The sequence below is a fragment of the Cariama cristata genome, unplaced genomic scaffold (genome assembly GCF_000690535.1).
Source record: "Cariama cristata isolate BGI_N322 unplaced genomic scaffold, ASM69053v1 scaffold18025, whole genome shotgun sequence".
NCBI lineage: Eukaryota > Metazoa > Chordata > Aves > Cariamiformes > Cariamidae > Cariama > Cariama cristata.
In genome coordinates this window covers 18,792-43,695 of record NW_009616012.1, presented here as the reverse complement: position 1 = coordinate 43,695, position 24,904 = coordinate 18,792, and the positions used below count along the sequence as shown (strand labels likewise).

General features: G+C 36.8%; 1 protein-coding gene across 1 annotated transcript in view; it reads left to right on the top strand.

Moving 5' to 3' along the window:
* CACNA1D (calcium channel, voltage-dependent, L type, alpha 1D subunit) overlaps positions 1-24,665 on the top strand; it is a gene marked incomplete at its 5' end in the record, with an annotated part of 129,008 nt that extends 104,343 nt beyond the window's left edge. Inside the window, 8 exon segments of the mRNA XM_009700033.1 lie at positions 10,541-10,657; positions 12,186-12,553; positions 12,865-12,891; positions 14,080-14,229; positions 16,463-16,626; positions 20,218-20,339; positions 21,102-21,422; positions 22,450-24,665. Of these exon segments, the coding sequence (XP_009698335.1) occupies positions 10,541-10,657; positions 12,186-12,553; positions 12,865-12,891; positions 14,080-14,229; positions 16,463-16,626; positions 20,218-20,339; positions 21,102-21,422; positions 22,450-22,743 (1,563 nt within the window).
* Positions 24,666-24,904: the final 239 nt, after the last annotated feature.

Here is a 24,904-nt window from a genome sequence, read left to right as displayed (position 1 = left end):
AGAGTATCCTCAGCTACACCTGAGTTCCTGACAGTGAAATCTCCCAGTAAATATGGGACCTTTGTTTTAATTCTTGGCTGTGTTTACCTTATCTTTTTGTTGTTTTGAGAACTTCCTTTTTGAAATTAGAAACTTCCTGTAGCCAGGGCGGGTATGTGACTTCAGCAGCAGCTTTTCTTTAGTTTCTCTAAAATAACTAAGATTTCACAGTAGCTAGTAGTCATGATAACGCCACTGCAAACAGCTTCTGCTTTCTGGACTGCTAGAAGAGATGAGAGCAGCAGAAGCTGGGCTAAGTCTGTCTTTAGTTTTTCAAGTTCTGTCATTCAGAATCTTCCTATACTAGGAATTGTTTGCTTAAAGCTTTAAATAAGATGAGGAAAATACTTTTATCAGGCGACAATAGGAAAAGGCTTTCCAGCCATCTGATTCTTTTCTTTGTAAAGAACAAGACCAACTGTATTTTCATATTCTTGTCTACATCTCACCCTATTGCAGACCAGTTGTCATGTTGCAAAATCCTTAAGCAAACTAGCAGATAAAAAGCAAGGTCACCTGTTCCAGTTTGTGTCAAAAGCAATATGAGCAATAAATGCTCTTGTACTTTTTGCTGACATCCCTAACTTTCTCTTGGTCGTTGGAATTAGCAGGAGAACTAGTTGATTAGTTAAGAACACGCTTCCTAAGGATCTCATAAACCCTGCAATTGCTGCACTACCTAGCCTGGCCTTCCTTATCTCCTTTGGGAGAAAGCAACATGCTATCAAGTTTTAAAATCTATGCCCAAGCGTTGAATGAAGCAAGAGATGAGTTACAGTTTTATAATCCTGCTCATTCTTGTAGTTGGCCATGTCACTCTTTTCCTAGCTTCAGGAAGTAAACGTCCAATTTGAAGTATACGCTCCTTGAGACAACATCCATTCTGTGGTTTAATTCTCAGGACAACCGTTGAGGCGAGAAATTAATGGATGTTGCCATTTTCCCTGTTTTATGAGAACATAACAGAATATTTTTTAATGTAGGTCACTCCTCCTTGCTTTCCTTTATTCCTCATGTTCTTATTTTGTTGGCGTGCGTTTGTTGGTTTTTTAAGATAGTCTTGTTTAGTAATTTTGAAGACACTGAAGGGAAAACCATGTAACTGTCAAATGGCCTAAAGCACTGCTTCTTCCAAGACAGTTACACCTACTTTTTTTTTTTTACTAGTCCTTTAGTTATATTTTAAGATACCAAGTTGGATGCCTTGCTTTTAGCTAAAACTGTTTAAAACATTTACTTCTCATGCTGCTGTTTCTGATGTTTCTTGTGTTAATGTAGGCAGAAAATTGATGTGCAATAATTTAAGAACTTTGACATGGAAGATAAAAAGTTTTTTAGAACTACAAAGAAAAATCTTCAGAATATTACAACTAGAATTCAAGGTCATAAAAAGTAATGTTTTCAGCAAGAAAAGCACTTCCAAAACAATCTACTATAAAAGATAAGGAGTCACCTACACCACCTATAGTTAGTTGAAGAGAATAGCATAACATAGGACAAAATTCTCTGAGATCAGCAAAGTCCAATGAGGTTTTCTGGTGCCCTACATTAGTCATGTTAATAAGGCCTGTTTCAACAAGTGTGGGAATAGATCTTCCCTTGGAAGCCACGTTATTTAGCTAAAGATTCAATCTGTGGACCCAGGAAGGCAGACTGACTAAGAAGCATGTGTAAAAATACTATTTTTAGATGATGTTATCTTTAGAGAGACACAAAAAGGGTGTAATTTCAAGGTTAAGTAAAAAGATACACTCTTTTGGGTTAGATCAAGAAGTTTTGGCAGTAGATGTAATAACTAAAATCAGTGGCACCTTACTTTTACCCTTCTCCCAAATGTCTTTTCTGTCATTTACAATTCACTAGATAAAAGCATTCTATGTGTGCAGTTATATTGGCATAAAAATATTTTTCCAGCACTTTACAGCCAAATTACTACAGCAAAATTTACTTTATCAAGCCTCTTATCCCACTTGAACCAGTTATTAGTGTATATTTGTCAATAAAATATCCTAAATTTGAAGAAACTTTTATCATCCTTTGACTTTTGAAGAATGCAGGGGATGTACTTTTTTCTTATTTTTAAAGAATATTTTATTATGTATAGTCACATAGTTACTGAAAAGCAGTTTTGAGTCAGGGGAGGTTCAATGGCTCAAGAAAATAATCAATAGGGTTCTTAGGCTTTCTGAATTAACTATTTTACTTAACCCTGCTTTCTTACATACACACCTCTTGCATCCTTAATTACTTCTAGTTAAAGTTACAATGCTAACACTCTCAAATTTAATTTCGGGTAACGTTTGAAAAATTAGAACTAGTGAAAAAAATTTTCTAGTGCTTTAGGTTCTTCCTGTACTATATTGCTCTATAAAACAAAACAAAAATAATCATAACTTGCAGTATGCATCAGCTACCTAGCCCTGATGATATTTATGTATCTGACATCAGTGATGAAGTTGTGCACAGAGAATCACATCAAGGCAATCCTCTTGGCTGCTGCTTCTCTGATGTCAAAGATGTCAAGAGATGCAAAACATCAAGAAAAAACAGTAAGAAAATAAGCTGAGGTTTATCCATTTATCCCCTCCAAGGTTCTGAGAGTTTTATAGATAAAGGGGAGTTAGCCTGCCTTTCTGCCACAAAATCAAAGCAGGTCTTTAAAGGAGTTGCACTTGATTCTGCTTTCAGTCTGAAATGAGCTGCACTTTTCATGCAGTGCTGTTAAAACTGCTGCCTCTGTCCTTTTGAAACGGTTAAGTAAAAGGATGTTATAGTTGATCTTAATCAGTGACAAGTATTTAACAAGACTGGATACATTTGAAATCAATATTGAATTCTCTAATAGGAAAACTAACAGAGCTTTAAAAACACCTTTTGTAAAGATTTTTTTTTTTCCCTTCCATTTCTCTTTAGCCTACTTGAATTTCCCTCTGCAAGGTAGTGATACTTGGTCCTTAATTTCACAAAGTATTTCTTAGAAATGCCTCTTTCACTATGCAGGTGGCTCTTTCGCAGTGTAATGGTAGTGTAACAAGCTAAACTAGAGAAAGAAAAGGAAAACTGACAGTGGTGGGTGGGCCAGCATTTACTTCTGCAGGAGATTTTATGCAACCATGTCCAGCATGTGATCAGACTCGTCCAGGCACTGTACTGTGAGAAGCAGCTGTGTTGGCCTCTCAGGGCACAGTGCAGAAGCTGTAAAATCAGCAGCTTCTGAATTAACGCTAGAATAAATACAGAATACTTGTTTTGTTATTGAGACTTCGGGCATTTTAACACATAAAACTGTGAAACTCGCACCCTTTACCTGAATTTTATTTGGTTGCATGAGACCAAAGCTTGCGAACAGTGTCAAGAGAATGTCAATGGCAGCCCCCTCACCATTTGGGGGCCAGAACCTTGACCCAACTGGAATAAAGAAAACAACTTCTTCTGATACTGGGTTTGAGAAATGTTTGAGGGCAGAAGAAATAATAAATATTTGGGCTGAGTCGGCAAATTAGAACAGAGCTCCCTGCAAAACTAGGTTTGCTTTGTGAGTGCCAGAGCATGCAGCAGGCAGGAATTCCCCTTCTTGCTCCACAATAATTGCATTCAGGGTGATTTTTATTCTGTAGAACTCAAGTTTTCATCAAGGATGCAGCATTTGCTGTTAGTCTAACGCAGGCAGCTGCTTGAGTACATGTAGTCAGAGAAGCAGCAGCTCTCTAGAAAGTGAAGTGAGTCTCAGGGGATTATCTACTCAGGCTGTTGTGTAAAGGCTTTTTGCTGTGAAGTGTCAAAATCCTCCTCACTCAGAAAAGGACACTTCGAATTCTAACCAGCAGCAGTTTGTCTAAACTTGCATATTGTCACCGAAAACATCTTCCGAAATGAAATAACAATATCACTTAGAACTACCACAGTCTGTCTCCTGTAGACGCAAGGGTTTTCTCTCCTTATGAAGGGAAGAAAAGCAAGTCGTTCTGAAATGATAGGCGACCGGTTCATGTTGGCTCTCTACTGTCATTTTTGTGGTGTTAAACATGCTCTGGGGACAGGAGGAAAAAAATTCCTTAGGGCTCACGGTGCCTTTCTCATGCGATTGACTGATACTTATGTAGTGAGGACAAATATATTTTCTGGGTAAAATCAGAACAAAATTACATTTGTAGCAGTACTTTAGGAGATGTCTTTGTGGAGTGATGGAAATTTGTATTGAGCCAAACAGTAGTCACATTGCTAGTAAAATAAATGTTAAGTGAAGCACGAACAAGTTTAATTACTTTCATCTAGTACTTAGAGTGAATTAATTCTGCACTATTTTTCCTAGGGAAAATGCTTACTGTAAACTGTGTAACATTTGCATCTATATTTCACATTTATTTACATGTAAGCCTCTTTGTTAATACATACAAATAGAAGTTAGTTTCCCTTCACATCACAAGTACACAAAAGCACTGATTTATTGAGCTGAACTTGATTTTGGGAACATGTTTCAGATTAAACTAATTATGCTTTTTTCTCTCTGCAAATTTTGTAAGTAGTATCAGCCCTGCAGTAAACACTAAAAGAACAAACCAGAAAACCCTCTATTAGGCATCAGCTGAAGGGTTAATATGTTGCTCAATTTCAATTTAATTGTGCTCCCATGTTCATGTTGTGTTCACAGAAGGACTTAGCTTGAAGGGAGTCTGGGTTTGACTGAAAGCACGGAGCTTTGTGTAGTTGTAGGGCACTGCACTCAGCTTCAGCCTTAGAAGATGGGCTCTGTGAAGATGGATAACACTGGGGAATCGAGACTTGACCACTATGTCTCTTATGTTCACTGCTATAGCGTAGGTCTATTCAGCTATTTTCCTGCATGCTTCTTTTCTTATTTTAGTAGTTCTTGCATTATATTCTGTTCCTACTAACCTCAGTTTGTTTTTATGTTAAAGTGTCAGTGTAGCTTTGAGGTTTTTTGTTCTTTTTGGTTTTCTTTGCTATAAAATAAGCAGGTAGTAAAAACATGTTCATTATCTACAAATGTAATGGTTTATATAAACATTTCTAGAGTCTAGGCTTTCAGTATTCTGAAGCTCTGAAGACTGACGTATTTAGAATTCATGTTTATGCTTTATTTCAGATCTAGTGAGTTTATACAGCAATATATGTAATTCTTCTAAAATCTCTGAAGCAAAACTTACAAGCATCTCTTCCATTTCCTGGTATCACTATAAAATGCCTCAAAAGAGGGAGCATTGTGTATTTTACATGACTAGAAATAGTGTAGTTGATAGTGATTTTTACTATTTAAATAAGGGTATTGTGTTTGCACTTCTTTAACTAAGCTTAAACTGCATCTATATGTAGGTTGCACCATATCTCAAAATGGATGAGGGTTGAGTTTAGATACAGGGAAAATTGTCTATTTGTAGTTCCAGCATTTACAAGCATTTAAATGTTTTTCTAAAAGTCATGACTCTTGACTCTGGCATTATACACAAATTTCTTAATATAAGACTTGTATCTAAACTGGCGTTACAGTTTTATGCATACTATAGATGTGGAGAATTAATTTACAATCTAGCTGGCATTTGTTAAAAGTAGTCTTTTTAAGATGTTTAATTGTTTAATGTTTTAATGTTTAGCTTTTAAATGTTTTGACGTTTTGGCATGAGATGCTTTTCAAGCATCTTTAAGCTTCTCTCTCTCTAAATGACCAATTCAGAAATACAGTTATTAGACATATGACATTTTTTCTCACTGAGGGACTCCTGGAGTTCTATTATTTCAGCATTTGAAAGCACGTGTGTGTCAGAGACAGGGGCATCATTAAGTGTCTCTTGAGATGCTATTTAGGACCCAGCACTGGTGTATTAGGGCCTTGTGCCATCTTGAAAATATTGCAGGTGCTACCATGCCTCATAAAGCACAGCTGCACAGAATTATCATGTTAATTTGAAGTTATCTTGTGCATTTATGGGAAAACCTATTTAAAGACATGCTTGGGTTGATTATGTAATTATGTTGTTCAGCACACTGCGTGTCACTGGTTTGCTAACTAACCACTGGACAGCTAGATCTCATCTTTCTCATGCCTACAAGGAAAAAATTAAGCAAGGCATCAAAAATTGAATTTTGGAGAGAAAGTGTCTGAATAAGAAATAACTTCTTTTGCAAACTTCTAGTGAAATCTCTAGAATAGAATTAGAGGCAATCAAACACAGCCGCACTAATCTCTTTCCTTCCTCTACTTCAAAGAAACCACAACAAAATAGAAAAACCTGAGTAGAAACAACAGATGTCCTCTTGCAGAACAGCATGAATAATTCAGTGATGCAGTTTTGATCAATGTTATGCCTATAGAACCAGTGCCTAAACAGGTCTCTCGCATGTTTTATCTGTTGTTATCTGACCCTTGCATCGTCCAATGTCTTTGATGAAAACAAAATTTGCCAAAAGGTATAGGGTAAATACACATAATGATTAATGCCCATGTAAGAAAATTTCTTTTTTTTTCCAGTTACGGGTACATTAGGTAAAGGCATTTGTGTATAGCAAATAATAACATTCTGTGTTAGAGATTATCAGAACTGAACAATTTTGTCTTCTACAATATACTGGGATTATTAAACACATTTTGTCTGAAATGCGATCCACCTGACTGATTTAACAGCCTTGTGAACCAGGCAGGTTTTCAGTCTGGTGAGCTGAGATGGATATTAGATATATATATGATGGCAGAACTGGCCCCTTGCTTCTTGAAATGATGTGAATTGTATTTTGGTCCTCAAAAAATAGGAAATAATTCAGTATTTGTTATTCAGATTTCCACTTATTTAGGGAAAAATTTTTATTTTTATTTTTTTACTGCAGAAATGGCATAAAAGAATCTTGAAGCTTCCTTTAAAGAAAGGTGAAAATTCCCTGGACATGAGGGAATCTTCAGGAATTAAGAATGCCATAAAAATTTAAGGAAATAAGGGAGAATAGAGAGAGTGTGACCCTTCCAGTAATCTTTACCAACCAAAGGAAATGTTATGAAAGTTCTTACATCGGTCTTTTGTGTTTACTTCTTGTTCCATTTGGGGAAAGTAAAGAGGATTTAGCTCCAATTTCCTTTCCTCTGCATCTTTGATAAGCTGTGCTGAAAGACTGTGAGGAATTAATTTCTGTATAACACCCAAATTTAGTTTTTTTTGAAAGTTACTATAGCATGACGCTTCAGGGATGTGGCTACTCTTGAATCATTATATGTAGTAACAACAAAAGGTCTTACAAAGTTCTACTTAGGGAAATAACTGCCTCCTAGGAACTTAAGCTGTTGTAGTGAGAAAGAAACAAGCGTGCCTCTGGCAAATGTAGACAAATCACTATGCAGGCTCTCTTTTTGAAAAGTCCCATCTACTCAGTTTTTTTTCTAAAAGAAGAAATTACCTCAAATTTAAATGTAGCAGTTTTTAGAACCTCACAAACAGAGGACAACACATACTCCCATTGCCCTCGTGTGTGTTATAACGTCTCTAGGGTTCTTGCTGGGTAGACTGAAATGGGCAACGTTATTTCAGGAAACGTGTATTGGAAGGACCCTTCTTCCCTGTAAACTGATGAAAAGATGGGGGGAGGTTGGTTTGATTTTTGTGTGTGTACTTTTATTTAGGAGATCTTTAATTTGGTTCTGAAGTGCTTGAAGGTAAAGTCAAATGTTTTACTGGTCCATGCTACCTCTGTGATCTTCACAGAAGACATTAAATGTGGTTCAGAGGAGGGATTTTCCTACGGACATATAAGTACCAATTCCTGCATTTTTACATGAGCCCCACTTCAACTGACTGATCTAATGAAGGATTGTCTTACCAGAGCTCAGCGTGAGAATTTGTCTCACTATGTGGTGCTCTCCTGTCATAAAAATTGTTCTTAGATTACTTAGAATACTGCTAGATTACACCAGGTAAAATGAGACAGTACATGGGAGTAGTAATTTTAATGATAGAGTTCACAAAATTGTTGTAGGTAGTTCTGTTAGAGCAAATAAACTGAGGAATATTTTAATTCTGCAGGCAGATGTTGCTTGTAGAACATGTGCATTCAGTACTGGCTCTGAGTGAATAAAGCTGATCACTTTAGTTTAACTAATGTATACTTTTCATATGGTGATCCAGGTTTTAGTCTTCTGCTGTTGACTGTGTCATTGCAGAAGGTCTGTTACATGAAAATGAATATTACTGAAGAGACATGAGATGATAAAAGCTGCCTGATCTCTCTTGAGTAAAGAAGGAGTAACCCACCAAGAAGTAAACCAGAAGGCAGTTGGAAATGTAATCAAAATTGGTATTCAATATGTTGCTGCCAAACACATGGCTTTTCTCAGCTTTTCGGCATATATTTGTGGGACTTCATCACAACTTAGCAGACAGGAATATAAGCTAGTAGTTTTTGTCAGGGTTAAAATTTATAATAGTGCTGTCTGAGAGTGTTGTGTTCACAGAAGGGCTTAGCTTGAAGGGAGTCTGGGTTTGACTGAAAGCACGGAGCTTTGTGTAGTTGTAGGGCACTGCACTCAGCTTCAGCCTTAGAAGATGGGCTCTGTGAAGATGGATAACACTGGGGAATCGAGACTTGACCACTATGTCTCTTATGTTCACTGCTATAGCGTAGGTCTATTCAGCTATTTTCCTGCATGCTTCTTTTCTTATTTTAGTAGTTCTTGCATTATATTCTGTTCCTACTAACCTCAGTTTGTTTTTATGTTAAAGTGTCAGTGTAGCTTTGAGGGTTTTGTTCTTTAGTTTTCTTTGCTATAAAATACGCAGATAGCGAGTATGAAATGCAAGTGACTGTTCTTGCTAGCGATTGAATAACCAAAGTATAATAGTAATCCTCTGCTAAATAAATACTGCCTTTGCTTCTGCTAAATAAAGAGAAGCCTTTGGTCTTCTGCTTCCAAATCTGGACCTCAAAGTGTTAATTTTACTTCCCTTTAGCACCTTACAAAATGATGACATTAGCAACCTTGCTAAGGTCTTGACTATGCAATTAGTGTAAGAAGTGGGAGAAAGCACAGTGTATTCATGAATCGTATGTTGTATGTTAACTCACTAGTAAATGATTTTTAGAGCCTTGTTCAATTATAGCATAAGTCTCAAAGTTCATCCCTGAGGAAGAAAATATAATTGCCAAATAGATGTAGCTAATATGATTAGTCAAGCGCCATTTTCAGGAAGTGAAATAGTGGTATAAGTGAAACCTGAAGAGGAGCCTATAGCAAATCTACACGGTTAAACAGAAAGCTTCATCCCTTTTCAGGTTCTGATTGACCACACTGCATAAATGCCATTTTGCTCCTCAGCAAAGCAGCTGTGTGTGTTTTGAGCTGAAACCTGACTGCGACACTGTGGTGTTCTCCAGGGACTGTGTGCGATAGGCAGCACGAATGGGACCAAGCCATGTTTGGTGCCCTCTAAGGTCGTGCAGCTCTGTCTAGAGCTCTGCAGCACAGAAAATTCTCTACACGTCTTCATGGCGCCCCAGGGCAAGTAACATGCAATATTAGTGTCATGCCATAGAAGTACAGCTCTGCATCAAAAATTGAAAAAAAAAATAAAAAAAATAATCAGGCTTTTAGATCATAATCAAGAATTTGAGCCAAGTGCTGTGCATGATTTTTAGTAGTTTAAGTGTAGTGTTAGTAAAGGGCTAAACAAACAAATCTTTGATTTCTTCTGAACCTGAGGAGATAAAAAGAAGTTGGGAAGAACAAGATGGCATTTTTTGCTTCAGACCATGACAGCCACAGTTGAAACAGGAAAAATACCTCCTTTTTCAAGTAAGTAAGGCCTATACAAAAGCACTGAATTGTTGGCCCTGAGTATGATTTCTGTTTCCTTTCTGAAGTGCAGGTCTGTCCTTGGCAGTTTGAGCATTATCCCTTTTCCCCAAGGTTACTTGTGTTCGCAGGCTTCAGAGGAATATGAACCGATAAACGCTGAGGTCCATGCCACTGTAGCTAGATGGTTTTCTGTCCTAAGCTAAAGCTTTAAATCAAATATCTGCATATCACAGTGCAGTGCAGATAAGCTGGAATTATTTCACTGCTTTCTTTTCCATCTGAGCTCTGCTAAAACTGCTGTTGCTATAGCAGAGATCTCCTTGCGTTTCCTTTGTGGACACAGGCTGCAAACATGTTTTTAACATTAAATATACATCTCATTGAAATGCATTTTATTATAGTTCTTGCTGATTACTTATAATTTATTATAAGATAAATTTTATTTCCATATGGTTCCATAAACATCAGTGGTCTTTTAGTCAGGATCTACACTGTGATAATAAAGACATGATCACCTCAACAGGGTTGTACTGGAATGTAAGCCTTTTACTAATAACAGTAAAGAAACATATAGTAGGATGCAACCTCTATGGATATCAGGATACAAAAACTTGTTAACTGTCCTTTAAAATAAATTTACACACCTGTAATTAAAGAATGAAAAAGAATTTGCATTCCTAATGTGTTATGATATTGTCATTGATTTAGGCAGGACTAAGGACACTTCATGATATTGGCCCTGAAATACGCCGAGCTATATCCTGTGACTTGCAAGATGATGAACCAGAGGAAAACAATCCAGAGGAGGAGGAAGATGTTTATAAAGTAATGTCAGAACACAGCTATGTGAATTGTTTTATCATATAATATGAGATTAAAGAATGAGCTTATCCCTTAATATTGAAGAATAACAATAATCATTAAAACTCCCTCAAATCAGCACAATATAAATATTTTATATATAAGTGTATTTTATATATATCTCTCTGAAAATGGTATTACCAGGACACTTGCATCTCGTCATAAATTTAGGAAGCAGTTCCTGCAGGGTGATTCTTCTGCCCCTGCTTCTTGCTCATTGATTCTTATTTTTTGCATAAGCAAATCCTAAGAAAAGGTATGAACCTTGCCATCTCAAATTCTGATAGTGGCAACATTTAAACTGGAGGCGTCTTAACTTCTGCAGTGGTAGATAGGAAGAAGAGAATGAAATTCTATGCAGCCAAACCGCAACAGACATAGAGCTGCGTATTTTAAAATGAATGCCTGGAATTACACAAAAGTCAACTAAATATAAATGCCATTTCTGATTTCCTGTGAGGGATATCAATAAGAATCAATCAGAAAAAAAGATTAGTTTTCTTCTTTTACACTACAGATACTCAGTCTAATGGTGAATGTGTAAAGTTGGTGTCACAATCAGGAGCGAACTGCAAGCCACTTGTCAGCCAGCAAGAAAACTGCAAATTTTTCACAAGCATTTTGGAAGAAGCAGATATAAAATCATGCTTCTGCAGTAATTACATCAGACGCCCCATAGCTTGCTCTTGTCCTTTGCAAAAAAGGAGGATGTGGCACTGGAGACAGTGCTGCAGCTACCATCAGTAGATGCATTTCTCTGCCAACCATCATTACCTCCTGTCTTCCCTAGATCAAGCTTCAAGACAGACTGCTGTCACCCAAGACCCAGACCTGGCTAGACAGGGAGGCTACATAATCTGGGTCAGATGTAAAAGAGAGCTGCATGTCATAGTCATAATTTAGCACTTCATTCTCTCACCATCCATTACACTCTCAGGGCTGATAAAGAGTTACTACTCTTTCTTGTACCTCTGTAAGAAGAAAGAATGGAAGCACTGACGCTTAATGTTACCTACTTGAGATATGCTTGCAAGCTGTTGCATGGCACTCCATCCTGTCTGAGTGACACCTGTTGCAAACCGATGCTCTGGGAGAATAGGAGAGAATTCCATCAAAGTTTTCTCAAAAATTAAGCAGATGCATCCCTTTCTGAGGAAGTTGGTGCATGTTCATGTATGGGAATCTGCATTTCTCCTGTGTAATAAAATGTGGAGAAAGCTGGATGTCACTTTAGTTGTATAGAAAAAGAATAATGATCACAGAATAATGTTGATTTGACTCTGAAATACAAATACTGTCATTATCACAATCACACCTCTGTCACTTCAGGAGATCCCATCTGAGGCATCATTAAATTAGAAAGAAAAATCACAAGTTCCTTGAATTGCTACTTTTGTATGCATGTAGGAGAGAAAAGTAAGTTATCACTGTCAAAAATATCTTCTGTTAAGGCACCTGATGTAATTTTTTTCTTTCTCTTCCCCTAAAACAGAGGAATGGTGCCCTCTTTGGCAACCACATAAACCATATTAGCAGTGACAGACGAGACTCATTTCAACAGATCAACACCACACACCGTCCCTTACATGTTCAACGACCTTCGATTCCGTCTGCAAGTGATACTGAGAAAAATATATATGCTCAGGCAGGAAATTCTGTATACCACAATCATCATAATCACAACTCGGTAGGAAAGCAAGTTCCAAACTCAACAAATGCCAATCTCAATAATGCCAACGTGTCCAAAGTTGTTCATGGAAAACACACAAATTTCAGAAATCATGAGCATAGATCTGAAAACGGTTACCATTCATACTCCAGAACTGATCATGAGAAGCGCAGAAGGCCAAGCAGTAGGAGGTAAACTTACAAATACATATTTGCTTTTAAATAAATTTATGTATTATAAATACACTATAAGAGAACTTACACTGCATGAAACTAATTTGTATATTTAGCTTTATTTCTGTTGCCTACTGATATATGAAACATTTAAAATACAGCTCTGATGTATGGGAAATGTATATAACTTTAATAAGATTTGAAAGTAGTAATTTTCTTTAAAGTGTAATTATTAGTTACAGCACAGACATTGTAATCACCAACAAATTTCTCTAAACTACCTGATTTTAAAATATCTTTCTCCTTATTTTCATGGCTTATGTGGATAGAACCCGCTACTATGAAACATACATTAGGTGAGTTGATATTGTTCTGACATAATCGAAGAGGACAAAGTAGGTTTTCTTTTCTTTCTTTTTTCTCTCTTTTCTCTTTTTTCTCTCTTTTCTCTTTTTTCTCTTTTATCTTTTTTATTTTTCCTCTTTTCTCTCTTCTCTCCCCCTCTCTCCCCTCTCTCGTGTCTCTTCCCCCCCCTTTTCTCTTCTCTTTCTCTTCTCTTTCTCTTCTCTTTCTCTTCTCTTTCTCTTCTCTTTCTCTTCTCTTTCTCTTCTCTTTCTCTTCTCTTTCTCTTCTCTTTCTCTTCTCTTTCTCTTCTCTTTCTCTTCTCTTTCTCTTCTCTTTCTCTTCTCTTTCTCTTTTCTCTTTCCCCTCTTTCTTTTAGTAGAATTTTCAGAATTAACTGTATGACAGTGCATATGCTGAATAACTGAAGTGATGATTTCTAAGTTAAATTTTCTACTGCTTGTCCTAAAAGGACAACATCCTGCTAAAGTTCGAAATTATTCAACCCCTTGTCCAAGCAGGTTTGTGCAGTTTTTAACAGGCAAAAGATCACACCTAATCATAGCCCTTGTTTAAAATTGACTTGCAAAGACTGGAAAAATCACCACCTTTATCTTTGATAAATATTAATGTGTACAGTGCCATTTATAGGGGACTCAAAGTCTTTCCTGATCTTATGTCTGAATTTTTTCTAAGATAATTTTTTAAAATAGGATATATTGTGTTATTTGAAATGCATTTGTAAATGTACATTCAGTGCTAGTTTTTAATGCCTAGATTTGCACATCCATTTCGGATTTTTCTTGCAATACCTCAGTGAGTGCTCCTTAATATTTTAGCCTTTTGGCAAACTTAAGACATTTGAGAGAGGCTGTGTTTCATCATTCTGAATTTATATTTTGTAAAAACTTCTTAAATGTATTTGACTTCACTGAGCATTCCTATATTAATTATTTTCCTGTTTGTACCATAAGGAAATAAAGGGAGGTCATCTTTAAGAAACAGGTAAAATAGTTGTGTTCTGAACTGCAGTTGTACGCAATTTACTGTAACAGCACATTCTGACAACAAGAAAGTTGTTAATGCTTGTATTTTTTTTGTTTTTCTTGGAAGCACATTAAAAGAGCTGTGTATAAAATATCCAGCATATAATTTATATAAATAAAATATTAAAAAAATAAGTATTTGTTTGCTACTTACAGATCTGACTCTGGTGATGGGCGTCGACCTACTATTTGCCGTGAAGAACGTGAAGTTCAAGACTATTGCAATGATGATTGTTATTTGGGAGAGCAGGAATATTTTAGTGGAGAAGAATATTATGAGGAAGACAGTATGTTGTCAGGAAGCAGGTGAGGATATTTGTTAATCTGGGAAAAAAAATTTCAGTTGGGTACATGATCTGTAAAGGCTCCACTAAGCACACTTATACTGAAAATTCTCTAATGAAGTTAATACTCAATAACTGCTGGCAAATGAAATGGTGAAGAGCAATAGTGTGTGTACCAAAGATCTTTTGTAATCAGCATCATGTGCTGACTCCAGCAAAACTTCTGTACCAAATTCAAAGCGAAACACAAAGTTCCTTTGAACTGGGTATAAACTAGATAGTGCATAACCAAAGAAGCATTTGATTTATAAATAAAATGTCACTTACAGTGGGAGACAGATCAAGCTTAGATAGAGGAACTTTTAGAAATCGTTTTCTTCTTTTAATTTAACTTCAGAAGAAAGGTGAAACTGGTAAACTATGAGCTGAGATCATAAGGTAGTACTAGCTGGACCAGTAAAGAATTGGACGACTTCCTTTTGAAAATTCTCTTTATACCTCTTTATTAATAATCCTCCTCTTGGCACCATTTTTTGTCTCCTTAGTACAAACGCTTAACACTGCCACAGTTGTCCTGGCTTTTATATGTTTGGAATAAATGTTTTTTAAGTTTTATTCATAAGCTTTATAGAAATGCCTTCAATTGAATTTTAGTCAACAGCTAGCATTTCTTATAAATTTCTGTTACTGCATAATGCCTAAATTTATATTAATCTGAGGCTCCTTGCCGTAACTGCAGAGTTCTAGTTTTGTAACCTGATTCCTCTGTTTTCTAACTCATTTCTGTTTTCTCCAGCCAAAACTTGGGAGAGTATCCTAGTTAATTACAGTATTTCTGTCTGGTACAGTTTTTCCAAGGCCCAGTAGTGTTTTTAACAACTCTTGCCTGATCCTGTGTATTTAACTCCCGTGATCTTTGCATTTAATATCTTACTTTCAGATTTAAGAGGAAAAGGCCTTGATTTAATTTTGGTAAATGCAAGCTTTTCTCTGCAACTTTATTTCACACAGTTTCTTCAGAAATGGACTGGGGTGGGTTTTTCTAACTTTAGAACAGTGACTCCCAAGTTAGTTTGGCTTTGAGCATTACCAAGTTAGTTTGATTTGACCACTGTGCTATTGGCTTCAGGCAGTGATGGCTTCCGCAACAGGACAGGTTCTAACTTTGCGTTGGGACCACTCCTGTACATAAATAATAGTTTTCTGGTTGTTCAGGCAATGTTTGGGTGCTACTTTGGGAGGAAGGCCTGATATTCCTGATTTCGTCTTTAAAATGGGAGATCATTCCAGTGTTTTCTGAGTATCAACCTGTCATGGAACAGAACCTATCTTTGGTAATACTGAAGGGCTTCCTATTTAAAAAAAAAAATCAAATGCACCTTTTTCCCAAATATCTCATGATTTTGGTTTTGATTCCATGATATTCACCACCTTATTATGACATACAAAGATCTTGAGCAGACTGTGTTCATCTTCCTTACAATAGCTACATTTCTCTTCTGCTGAATAAATTCAATAAATTTTCAAAAATATCCTCCACTTCTGTCAAAATTTTTTTTATATTGAAGTCAAGCCCAGAAGTAGAGGAATTTATTGCCATTTTATCTTAGATCCACAAGTGCATATGCAAAAGTGCTAGACATCCTTAATTCTCCTCCTCCTCCTCTACTGTCTTTCTTTGCCATCTGAATTCTGGCAAGATTGGCACCCTAATCTACATCTTGTTGGTTTGCATAAAAGCTAAGATTTGTATGAAAGCTAAATTTTACAGAATTCTCAGGTCACTAATTTTTTGATGTGATAATTACAGTCAAATAACACCCTTCCAAGATTTTATTTTTGGCAAGAGAAGTACCCAGAATGTAAAACACTTAAATCCATTCTCTGAGTTTCTATGCTCCCACACATTACCCAGGGTTCACAAGAGAGCATGGCAGGAATGGAACAGAGTTGGGTTTTGGTCCTACATTTTAGCCTGTACTGGTAAGAGTAACCTGATTGAAAATATAATTTGATAAAAAATTCACCTGAGAACTTACTATGTAACTGTACTTGTACAAAAGTGTATGCTCACTATCTCAAAATCAGTTTGCATACAGAAACTGGATTTTAAATTTGACTCATGTAATTATATAATGTAATGTTTGGTTGTCTTGCTGGAGAAAGAGTAGATTTGTAAATCTAGAAGAAATCTAATAGATCAATTTACAGAAACTCACTGAAATAACATTTTCTTTATTGCATTTTAAATGCAGGCATATCTATGATTATCACTGTAGATATCACTGCCATGACTCAGATTTTGAGAGACCCAAAGGTTACCATCACCCACATGGGTTTTTTGAGGAAGATGATTCACAGATCTGTTATGATACAAAAAGATCTCCTAGGAGACGGCTGCTACCTCCAACACCAACACGTAAGTACATTAAGAACAACTTGTTTGCAAATTTAGAATTATTTAAATGCATTCAGACATGTTCCAGTTTAAAAAGGCTTCTTTTCAACTTGGATCTCAAACATGACGTTTCTTGATTGCTGTTGCTAGTGGGTTATTGTGCATGGCAGAAATATCTGTCCAACCTGAGATTGGTCAGAGAATCTATGGATCCTAGCTTACAAGTCAGTCTTTCCAATCTCTCTTGCCTCACTCATCCAACAATATAAAAATAGGCAATTTAATTGCCAGTTTTAACTTGATTCGATAAATGAAGAAAGAGCAAGGTAGAATGCAGCAGTAGTTTGCTTTGAAGCTTTGATCAGAGGGTTTCAGTCCCTGTGCCCTTTATTCACACCTACAGATGTGCAGTGTTGCTGTGAGTCAGTGCCATTGTCTCTCTAGTGACTCACCTGCTGGCACTTCCCCTGCCTCTTAACAGTCATGCTGCTCAATGGCATTGTAATCAGCTCCATTTACATCTTTACCTCGTACTGTTTTAGTAAACACTAGAGACTGAAGTAGGATAATTTTCAGGGAAAAGAGAACGAAGAGTGAGCTTAATGGTGCTTTAGTTTTGAGGGTTTTTTCCTTACTTTTGAAGTGCCTTTAGCTTTTTTATGTGAGTTTCTGAAGTCCCTGTGAAAAATAAAAGGGTTATCCTGAGCTAAGCATCTTATTTCAGATTCGCATTCGTACTTTATTCTGCCATCTCAGGAACAATGCTTAATATTCTGTGTTTCTTCTCAGGGAGAAAATGTTTCAGTTTATAGATTGAATTAGTGTTGTCAACTGATTTTTTTTACCTGTTTCTTTGATTTTCATTTATTCTCCTGCTTAGATCTTTCCCTTGGTTTCTCCTTATCTCAAGCACAATATTGCTTTATCTGCATTTCTAAAAGCTCTCATACTTCTTGTAATTTTGTTTTTGTATGTTCCAGGCCATGCTGCAGAGATTAGCAGTGCTAACCCTCTGGTGAAACTAGGCACAGACTCAAAGATCTTGGATTTTGGTCTTTGACCTCTGACACTTCACAGAGAGGAAGCACTTGGGGTTGTGAAGGGCAAAACAAACCTCTTTCTAAGGCTTGCTCTTGTTGGTGCACAAGAAACAACACTCAACTCCATGCAACCCCATAGTGTCCCTACAAGTACTCTTACGCATAGTGTGGTCAGCACAGCCAGGTCTGTTACACGTGCCTTTGAATGATGCCACCTAGCCAGTTCCATCCAGACAAGACAATACAGGATCATTTCTAGAAAAGTCTCCACGTTTTGTCTGCTATAAGATGATTGGCTTTCTAGCAAAACCAGAGTTGTCTTTCATTCTGATGATGCTAGCAGCCAGAGTCACAGTCTATTTATCTGTGGAAGTATGACTGTAAGGACCTCGCGGGTAGGAAAATGGGTTTCAGTCCTTTCCTATCTCAGATGCCCTAAAGAAAATGCAGGTATAGATTTAAAAAATAAAAGTGTTTCAGAGACAAGTGTACTGGGATCATTATACAACAGCCAGGGTACAGTCTCAGACTGTTGAAAGCTACAGAAACCTGTGGTAAAGGGCAGCAGCAAAAGATATTATTACATAATAAAGGAAACATTCTTCAGCAATATCGCCAGTGCTGGATCCTCACTTTTGGCACTCAGGTCCTTACAAGACGACTAGCGATCCTCTCTGCTATTTGGCTTTCTGACCTTAAGGGGCACAGATCGAAAAAGCAGAAAGACTATGAGGCTTGCACTATAGAGAGTAAGTAACTCAGATGAATTATAAATGTACAGAAAGCTGCTAGCTGTCTTCCAGTAGCAGAAGGAAAAGACATCAGACAAAGGAGAGATATCTCACGTACAAGAGACTAGGTAAATGTATTAGATAAGAGGGTATTTGATGTCCTAGGATAAGAGGACCTAGTTCTGATCGAAGTTGCATAAAGGGTAATGTAGGAAGTCCTTTGACTTACACCAGTATAACGTCAGAAGAGCGCAGTCAGGCCTCCTGCCATAACTGTTTATTTAAGGTTCAGGAACGCAGTTGAGAAATTGTAGAGGCTTGGTATCTCAGCAGATTTTAAAAGAAGTTCAAACCTATTATTTGTAACTAGCATATGGGCTGTTTAGCCTGGGGAGGAAGCTTTGATGTTCTCACATAAAGAAAGAAAAAAGAACCTGCAGCATTGCACCGAACAGTTTCTGCTGGCATCTGGATTCAGTCCAAGTTAATGTAACATACAGTGCCTTGGCTGAGTACTGTAGTTAGTAAATTGAGCTCTGTGTCAAGATTCCTAGAGGGTTTTATACCAAACTCATCACCAGAGTGTTTGAGCAACTTCCAGAAGTATACTGAGAAATGATTAAGATGTTCTTTCAGACTCTTTCCTGGGGAGAAGCATGTGCAGAGGAGTGTCTTGTTTTGGATAAGGGGACTTTTTGGTTTGCTTTTTATTCATTTTGGTATTGGGACATTTAGCATTTGTTAACATCAGGAGCTAAGGCTTACACTTCTCTATTTGGATTTACCACAGAGACCATGGAAAGAGACACAAAGTTTGCATTAAGTGGACTGAATGACTTCCTGGAGGTGCCTATTTTAGTCCAATGGCTCTTTAGGGAACCTTGATTGTTAGTATCCAGCATTAAGTGTCTGGTGATAACTATGAAGAATCCTAAGTCTATGGCACTTAACTCTTCAGTTCTCTTCACAAAATTCTTGGTGTTGGAAAAAAAGATGCCAAGAATAGTTTCAGTGTTTCAAGAGAGCACAACTTTGTATCATTTCTTTGTACAGTCAGGCTTTTTCCAGTTTTCCACTATGATGCTCGCAGCCGTGAGGACGTATCTGGATTCCAGCTGCTGTTCAGTGTCCAGGCTTTCTTTACGCTGAAGCTAACACACAGGAATGATACCCATGCGCTGCTTGCCATTGTTCCACAGGCTTTCACCAAGACCAGATGAAACATTTCCACATGAGCCAAACATCTTGGTCCAGTTTAGATTTCTACTTTTTCCTTTCTAGCATTTACGTGAATAACAGCATACACAACAGCAGAGACCATGGCTTATCATTGTCATAAGTCATAGAATAAACATCAGGAATTGACAACCTGAGTTATCTTGGATTTGGATATGGTTTTTCATATTGTGCATTGCTTCCAAGGAACTGGGGATTTGGTATTTCCTTTGGGAAGTTTGATTCATTAGAATGAAGAGTTTAAAACCATGAGTAAGAAAGAAGAAACTCTTCTTTGTAACTATTCACAGCAATTTACAGCAAAACTGTAAAGTTAAGTGTCTGAACCAGCCTGCTGCATAACACCAGTTTGCTTTGTGTAACAGCTGCTTCAAATTCTGTCATGTTAGGTTGCTCGTATGGTTTCTACCTAGGACTGCATTTGCTCATATGATGAGTCTATCCTTTATCTTATAACCAGCTGCTTGCTTTTGTTAGCACAATTTATTTCTTACTGGGGGATATGTTTTTATTGGTGTGATAGTTGACTCACACTGGAATTCTGGAAATAATAGACTTGGAAGAAAAGAATTTTATTCTCCTAATGATTTATGATTTCCCTGTAGCAAATAGACGATCTTCCTTTAACTTCGAATGCCTCCGCCGACAAAGTAGTCAAGATGACATACCACTGTCTCCTAATTTCCACCATCGCACTGCTTTACCACTTCACTTAATGCAACAGCAGGTAAACACAAAATCTTATTGAACTAATAATGAATTACATCTTTCCAGCTTCTATATTGTACTTCTGACTTTGATTGTTGTTTGAAGCAGTACTAGTGTATTATGTAGTTTGCCTGTGCATGACTTCTAGGCCAAGCGTAGGCTTCTAGTTGCAAGGCATGAGGCTTCTCAAACATTGACCTCCTACAAAACATTGAAAATTAGTAGTTTGCCTCTGTGGCCACAGAGGGTCGGGATGCCCTAAGGAAATTTGAACAGGACTGCACAATATGGCAAGTGTCTAATAATCTTTGCCTATGCAGTTACTCAGCTCCATTTGTGAGACTTTGCAAGTACAACATACATGTCTTCTGAGGCTCAGTACCCAGCTCTGACGTGGCCCTGAGAAGATGGCAATTCCATAGTCTGGAGATGCCACCCAGAATGCTTGGAAAGTGCTGACAGCTTCCTGTCCTGTCCCTACAGGACAGAAGGAATGTTTCTACACTTTGCTTTCCTTGTTTAATATATGTATAAACAATTATTTCTCTTTATTAATGCTAATACCGAGATTTTGTGATCCAAGTAATAATAGACAAAATACCATTTTATCCTGTCAGTTTACCAATTTCAGTCCTGTTCCTCCGTGACTATTAAACATCAGAAAATGTTAACTTTGCATAGCTGCTAGCTGAACAATTGGTTGGAACTGACTGCTGAAATGAGAAATGAGTATGACTGAGCGTTTGAAATCACTGACTCCTAAAATTCTTCCCCTTACCAGGTCATGGCTGTTGCAGGTCTGGATTCCAGCAAAGCTCATAAACATTCACCAAGTCGTTCAACGCGTTCCTGGGCTACCCCACCTGCAACCCCTCCCAACAGGGACCGTACTCCATATTACACACCTCTAATCCAGGTTGATAGGGCTGAATCTACAGGCCATATGAATGGTAGCCTGCCTTCCTTGCATAGGAGCTCTTGGTACACCGATGACCCTGATATTTCCTACCGAACATTTACACCAGCCAATTTAACTGTACCTAATGACTTCAGGCATAAACATAGTGACAAACAGAGGAGTGCAGACAGTTTGGTAGAAGCGGTAAGTATTACGGAAACCTCTGCAGTAGCCAAAAGTGTCTGTCTGGTTCAGTTTTTGTGTTAACTTTAAAAAGCATATAATTCAGTTCACATTGTCTCTCTGAAAATGTGGTATTTTCAGTTTCAAAGCCCAAAACTGTTCTTAGATAAAGACGGGGAACTTATTTGTAGTTGTCATGTAGTAAATGATTTCTGCTGAATCCACATCTTAACATTAGTGTGTCAGAGAACTGAAGAGATTTCTAAAAGATTTGAAATTTCAGTTTTCCAGATGAGGATCAGTTATGAAGTGTCCTTCCACAATAGGCTGATAGGGAAGAGGTGATGCATATGCCTGTTCTCTCGGTTGTTTCTATAGAAAAACATTGCCATTTTTGCAGTAATCTGAATAAAGGATCAAGAACTCTATGAATCAGTGTACTAAATGCAGAGAGGTGAATAACAACTACAAGGGTTGATTTGTAGGTGTGCCTAAGAATGTAAAGAATTTCTTTTTATATTAAAAAATATTTGAAGAGTATATAGCATTTCTGAATCACACTTACTGTTCTCCCTTCCATCTATCGCTTCCTTTCCATTGCTATGACAATACACTTTGTTACGTTTTATTTGCAAATGGGACTTCAGCATCTTTCTTCCTTGTGCTCTAAAGTACCGAGAACGTACCTAAAATTCGGTGTTTCAGGCAATTGTTTTAATTGCACCATCTGAGAGATATTAATTGTTGTCTTTAGTGCATCAGCCTAATGATTGATGTTTATCAAAGACCAGTCCCAAATTTCTAAAGAGAAAAGTCATATGTATTGCATTATCAGTTACATTATCACATAACTGATACAGTGTGGTTTGGAGCCATTTGATTGTTGATTTGATGTGATTGTTCTTTACACTGACAGTTTTGCTGTGGGTTGCTGTAGTGATTGAGCATGGGGTTTCTAGTATTTTCCACAAATGAGAAATGTTGTTATGACCTGCCTGTTCTTATGTAATTCCACTGTATATCTCCTTCTCTCTTCTCCATCTGCCAGGTACTTATATCTGAAGGCCTAGGAAGGTATGCAAAGGACCCTAAATTTGTTTCAGCTACAAAACATGAGATTGCTGATGCCTGTGACATGACTATTGATGAGATGGAAAGTGCGGCAAGTAATCTTCTTAATGGAAATATTAGCAACGGGACCAACGGGGATATGTTTCCCATTTTAAGCAGGCAAGATTATGAACTTCAAGATTTTGGTCCTGGCTACAGTGATGAAGAACCAGAAACGGGACGATATGAAGAAGACTTAGCTGATGAAATGATATGCATTACAAGCTTATAGTATTTAGCAAGGAAAATAATTCTAATAACAGAAAAAGTGCCTCATAGTTTAAAGATGCTAGGCACTAGCTGGAGTGAATAACCAATCAAGTTTTGTACAAGTGATGTCACACCTCAAGGAAGCCATAACTAATAAATTTATTATCTCCAGGTTGCCGAAATGTGATCAGAGCTGCAGTCTGTCAAGTCTCCTCCCACAGAATCTTCAGTTCCTCTGTAGGAATGAGGTTATTTTGAAACTAAGCAGATTGTGACAGTCAGTTTTTGAGGGCTAGAGCGGGATTCTGAGGTGTAGTATCTTGCCTGTCTTTCAACCTTGTGCTGCTGTCCTTCATAGTAGAGCAGGATTTTGGCAATGAATATGTCTGTATAAGTCTGGCACAAAATTGTGTGGGAAATAGCAACATGAGATGGGTGATGACAACCAATAATGTCATTACCTCAGTACTCAATAGCATATCAGCTACCTGTTGCATATCCATTCTAGCGTTGTTTTCAAGCTTGTCTCCTGATTTCTTTTCTTAATGCTCTTCTAAAATACAGTTTGTCATGCTCTACCTGTTAGAGATTGTTGGAAAAAGAAGTTATATAAAGAATAATCTGTCATATGTAACACCAGTTTACATAGGAAAATATCACTCAGATAGTCTGTTTTATGACTATCACGTTAAGGGCAAAATATACTGGAATAATTGCATTCTTACTAATGCACTTGCAACCAGGTTATAGTAGAATTAGATTAAGATAGTTTGCTAAAAATTATATAGTAGAAATTATTGTAAATGAATTGTAATATACAATGATTTGTATTTGTAAAGAGATGTTCTATATTTTGTAATTATTGTACCGTAATTGCACTGCAGCAATATTTATGGACCCTAATTATTGTAACTCTCCACAGAATTCTAGATAGAAGTATTTTTACTTGGAATATATAGATCTATAGCATAAATATTTAAATAGAGCCACCTCTCAGTGTAAATCTCTTTTTGGGATAAAGTGTCAAGTTTGAACTTGGCAACAGAACAGATTTTTTTTTTTTTTAAATAATTGAGTCAAATGAATCTCTTTGCATAAGGGATGCACAGTTGACTATTTAGAGTCTTATACTTGGAAAGGTAAAAGATTTAAAGTTATTTATACTTTTTTGACTGAAAAACAAGCTCTAATTTTATTTTTGTATTAATCCCATGCTAAAAATAAATATTCAAATCATTAAAATATTGGCAAGTTCATGCCAGGGTATTACCGGTCATGAGACAATTAGTTTTGACAAAGTATATTACCTGTATACCCTACTTTGATAGGAAGCATCTTGGGCAGAAAATGTTTCATAGGTAAAATGAAAATGCTTTACTTCAGTACTACTTACTCTGCTTGGAAAGAAATATGATAAAATTATTCTTCACAGAACCAAAACCCGTGATATAAGAAGTGTATTATTTTATTGCCTCTACGTTTCTGTTGTTCTATGTGTACTATTTCAAAGATTTATTTTTATGCAATCAAGAGAGGGCTTAGATATTGTTCACAATGCAGTAAAACCCCAAAATGACTTTGAGGCTGAAATGACCTTGGAGGAAATCAAAAAACACTGAAAGCTCCTGTCTATTTTGTTAGCACTGCATAACAATGACTTGTTCTAACAAGTTCTCTTATCAGGTTTTACCTGTAGTTCATATGCTAGATAGCAATCCAGTTCACATTTTTACAAATGTGATGTTTAAAACATGTCAATAAAAATTTTGTACATAATGACAATTTCCTATGAATAGCTTACAGACTTCCTCTGAAATCATTCTTATTTCAAATGCCAGGATAAGAACTTAAAGGTTTGTAAATTATTTCTTGACCTACATCATTTTGTATTCAAACAAATGCAAAATGTTCTTCAAAATAAAACTGTGTAATAATTTTATTATACTTGGGACTCCGTTTACTATTAGTTTTTCACCAAGAAGCTCCAGAAGTTAAACTCTGTTTGCATTGTTTGAAGAATGGGAGAGAATGTGTGGAATACAGTCATCATAGCATGCAAGTCTTTTATGAATGATTGCTGTTAACCAGAAAGAAAGAAAGTGATTATTCATGTGCAAAAGGATACTACTACTCCCCTAGAGACAGATCTATGGAAAGAATTAGGAAAATCTGACTAAAAGCCC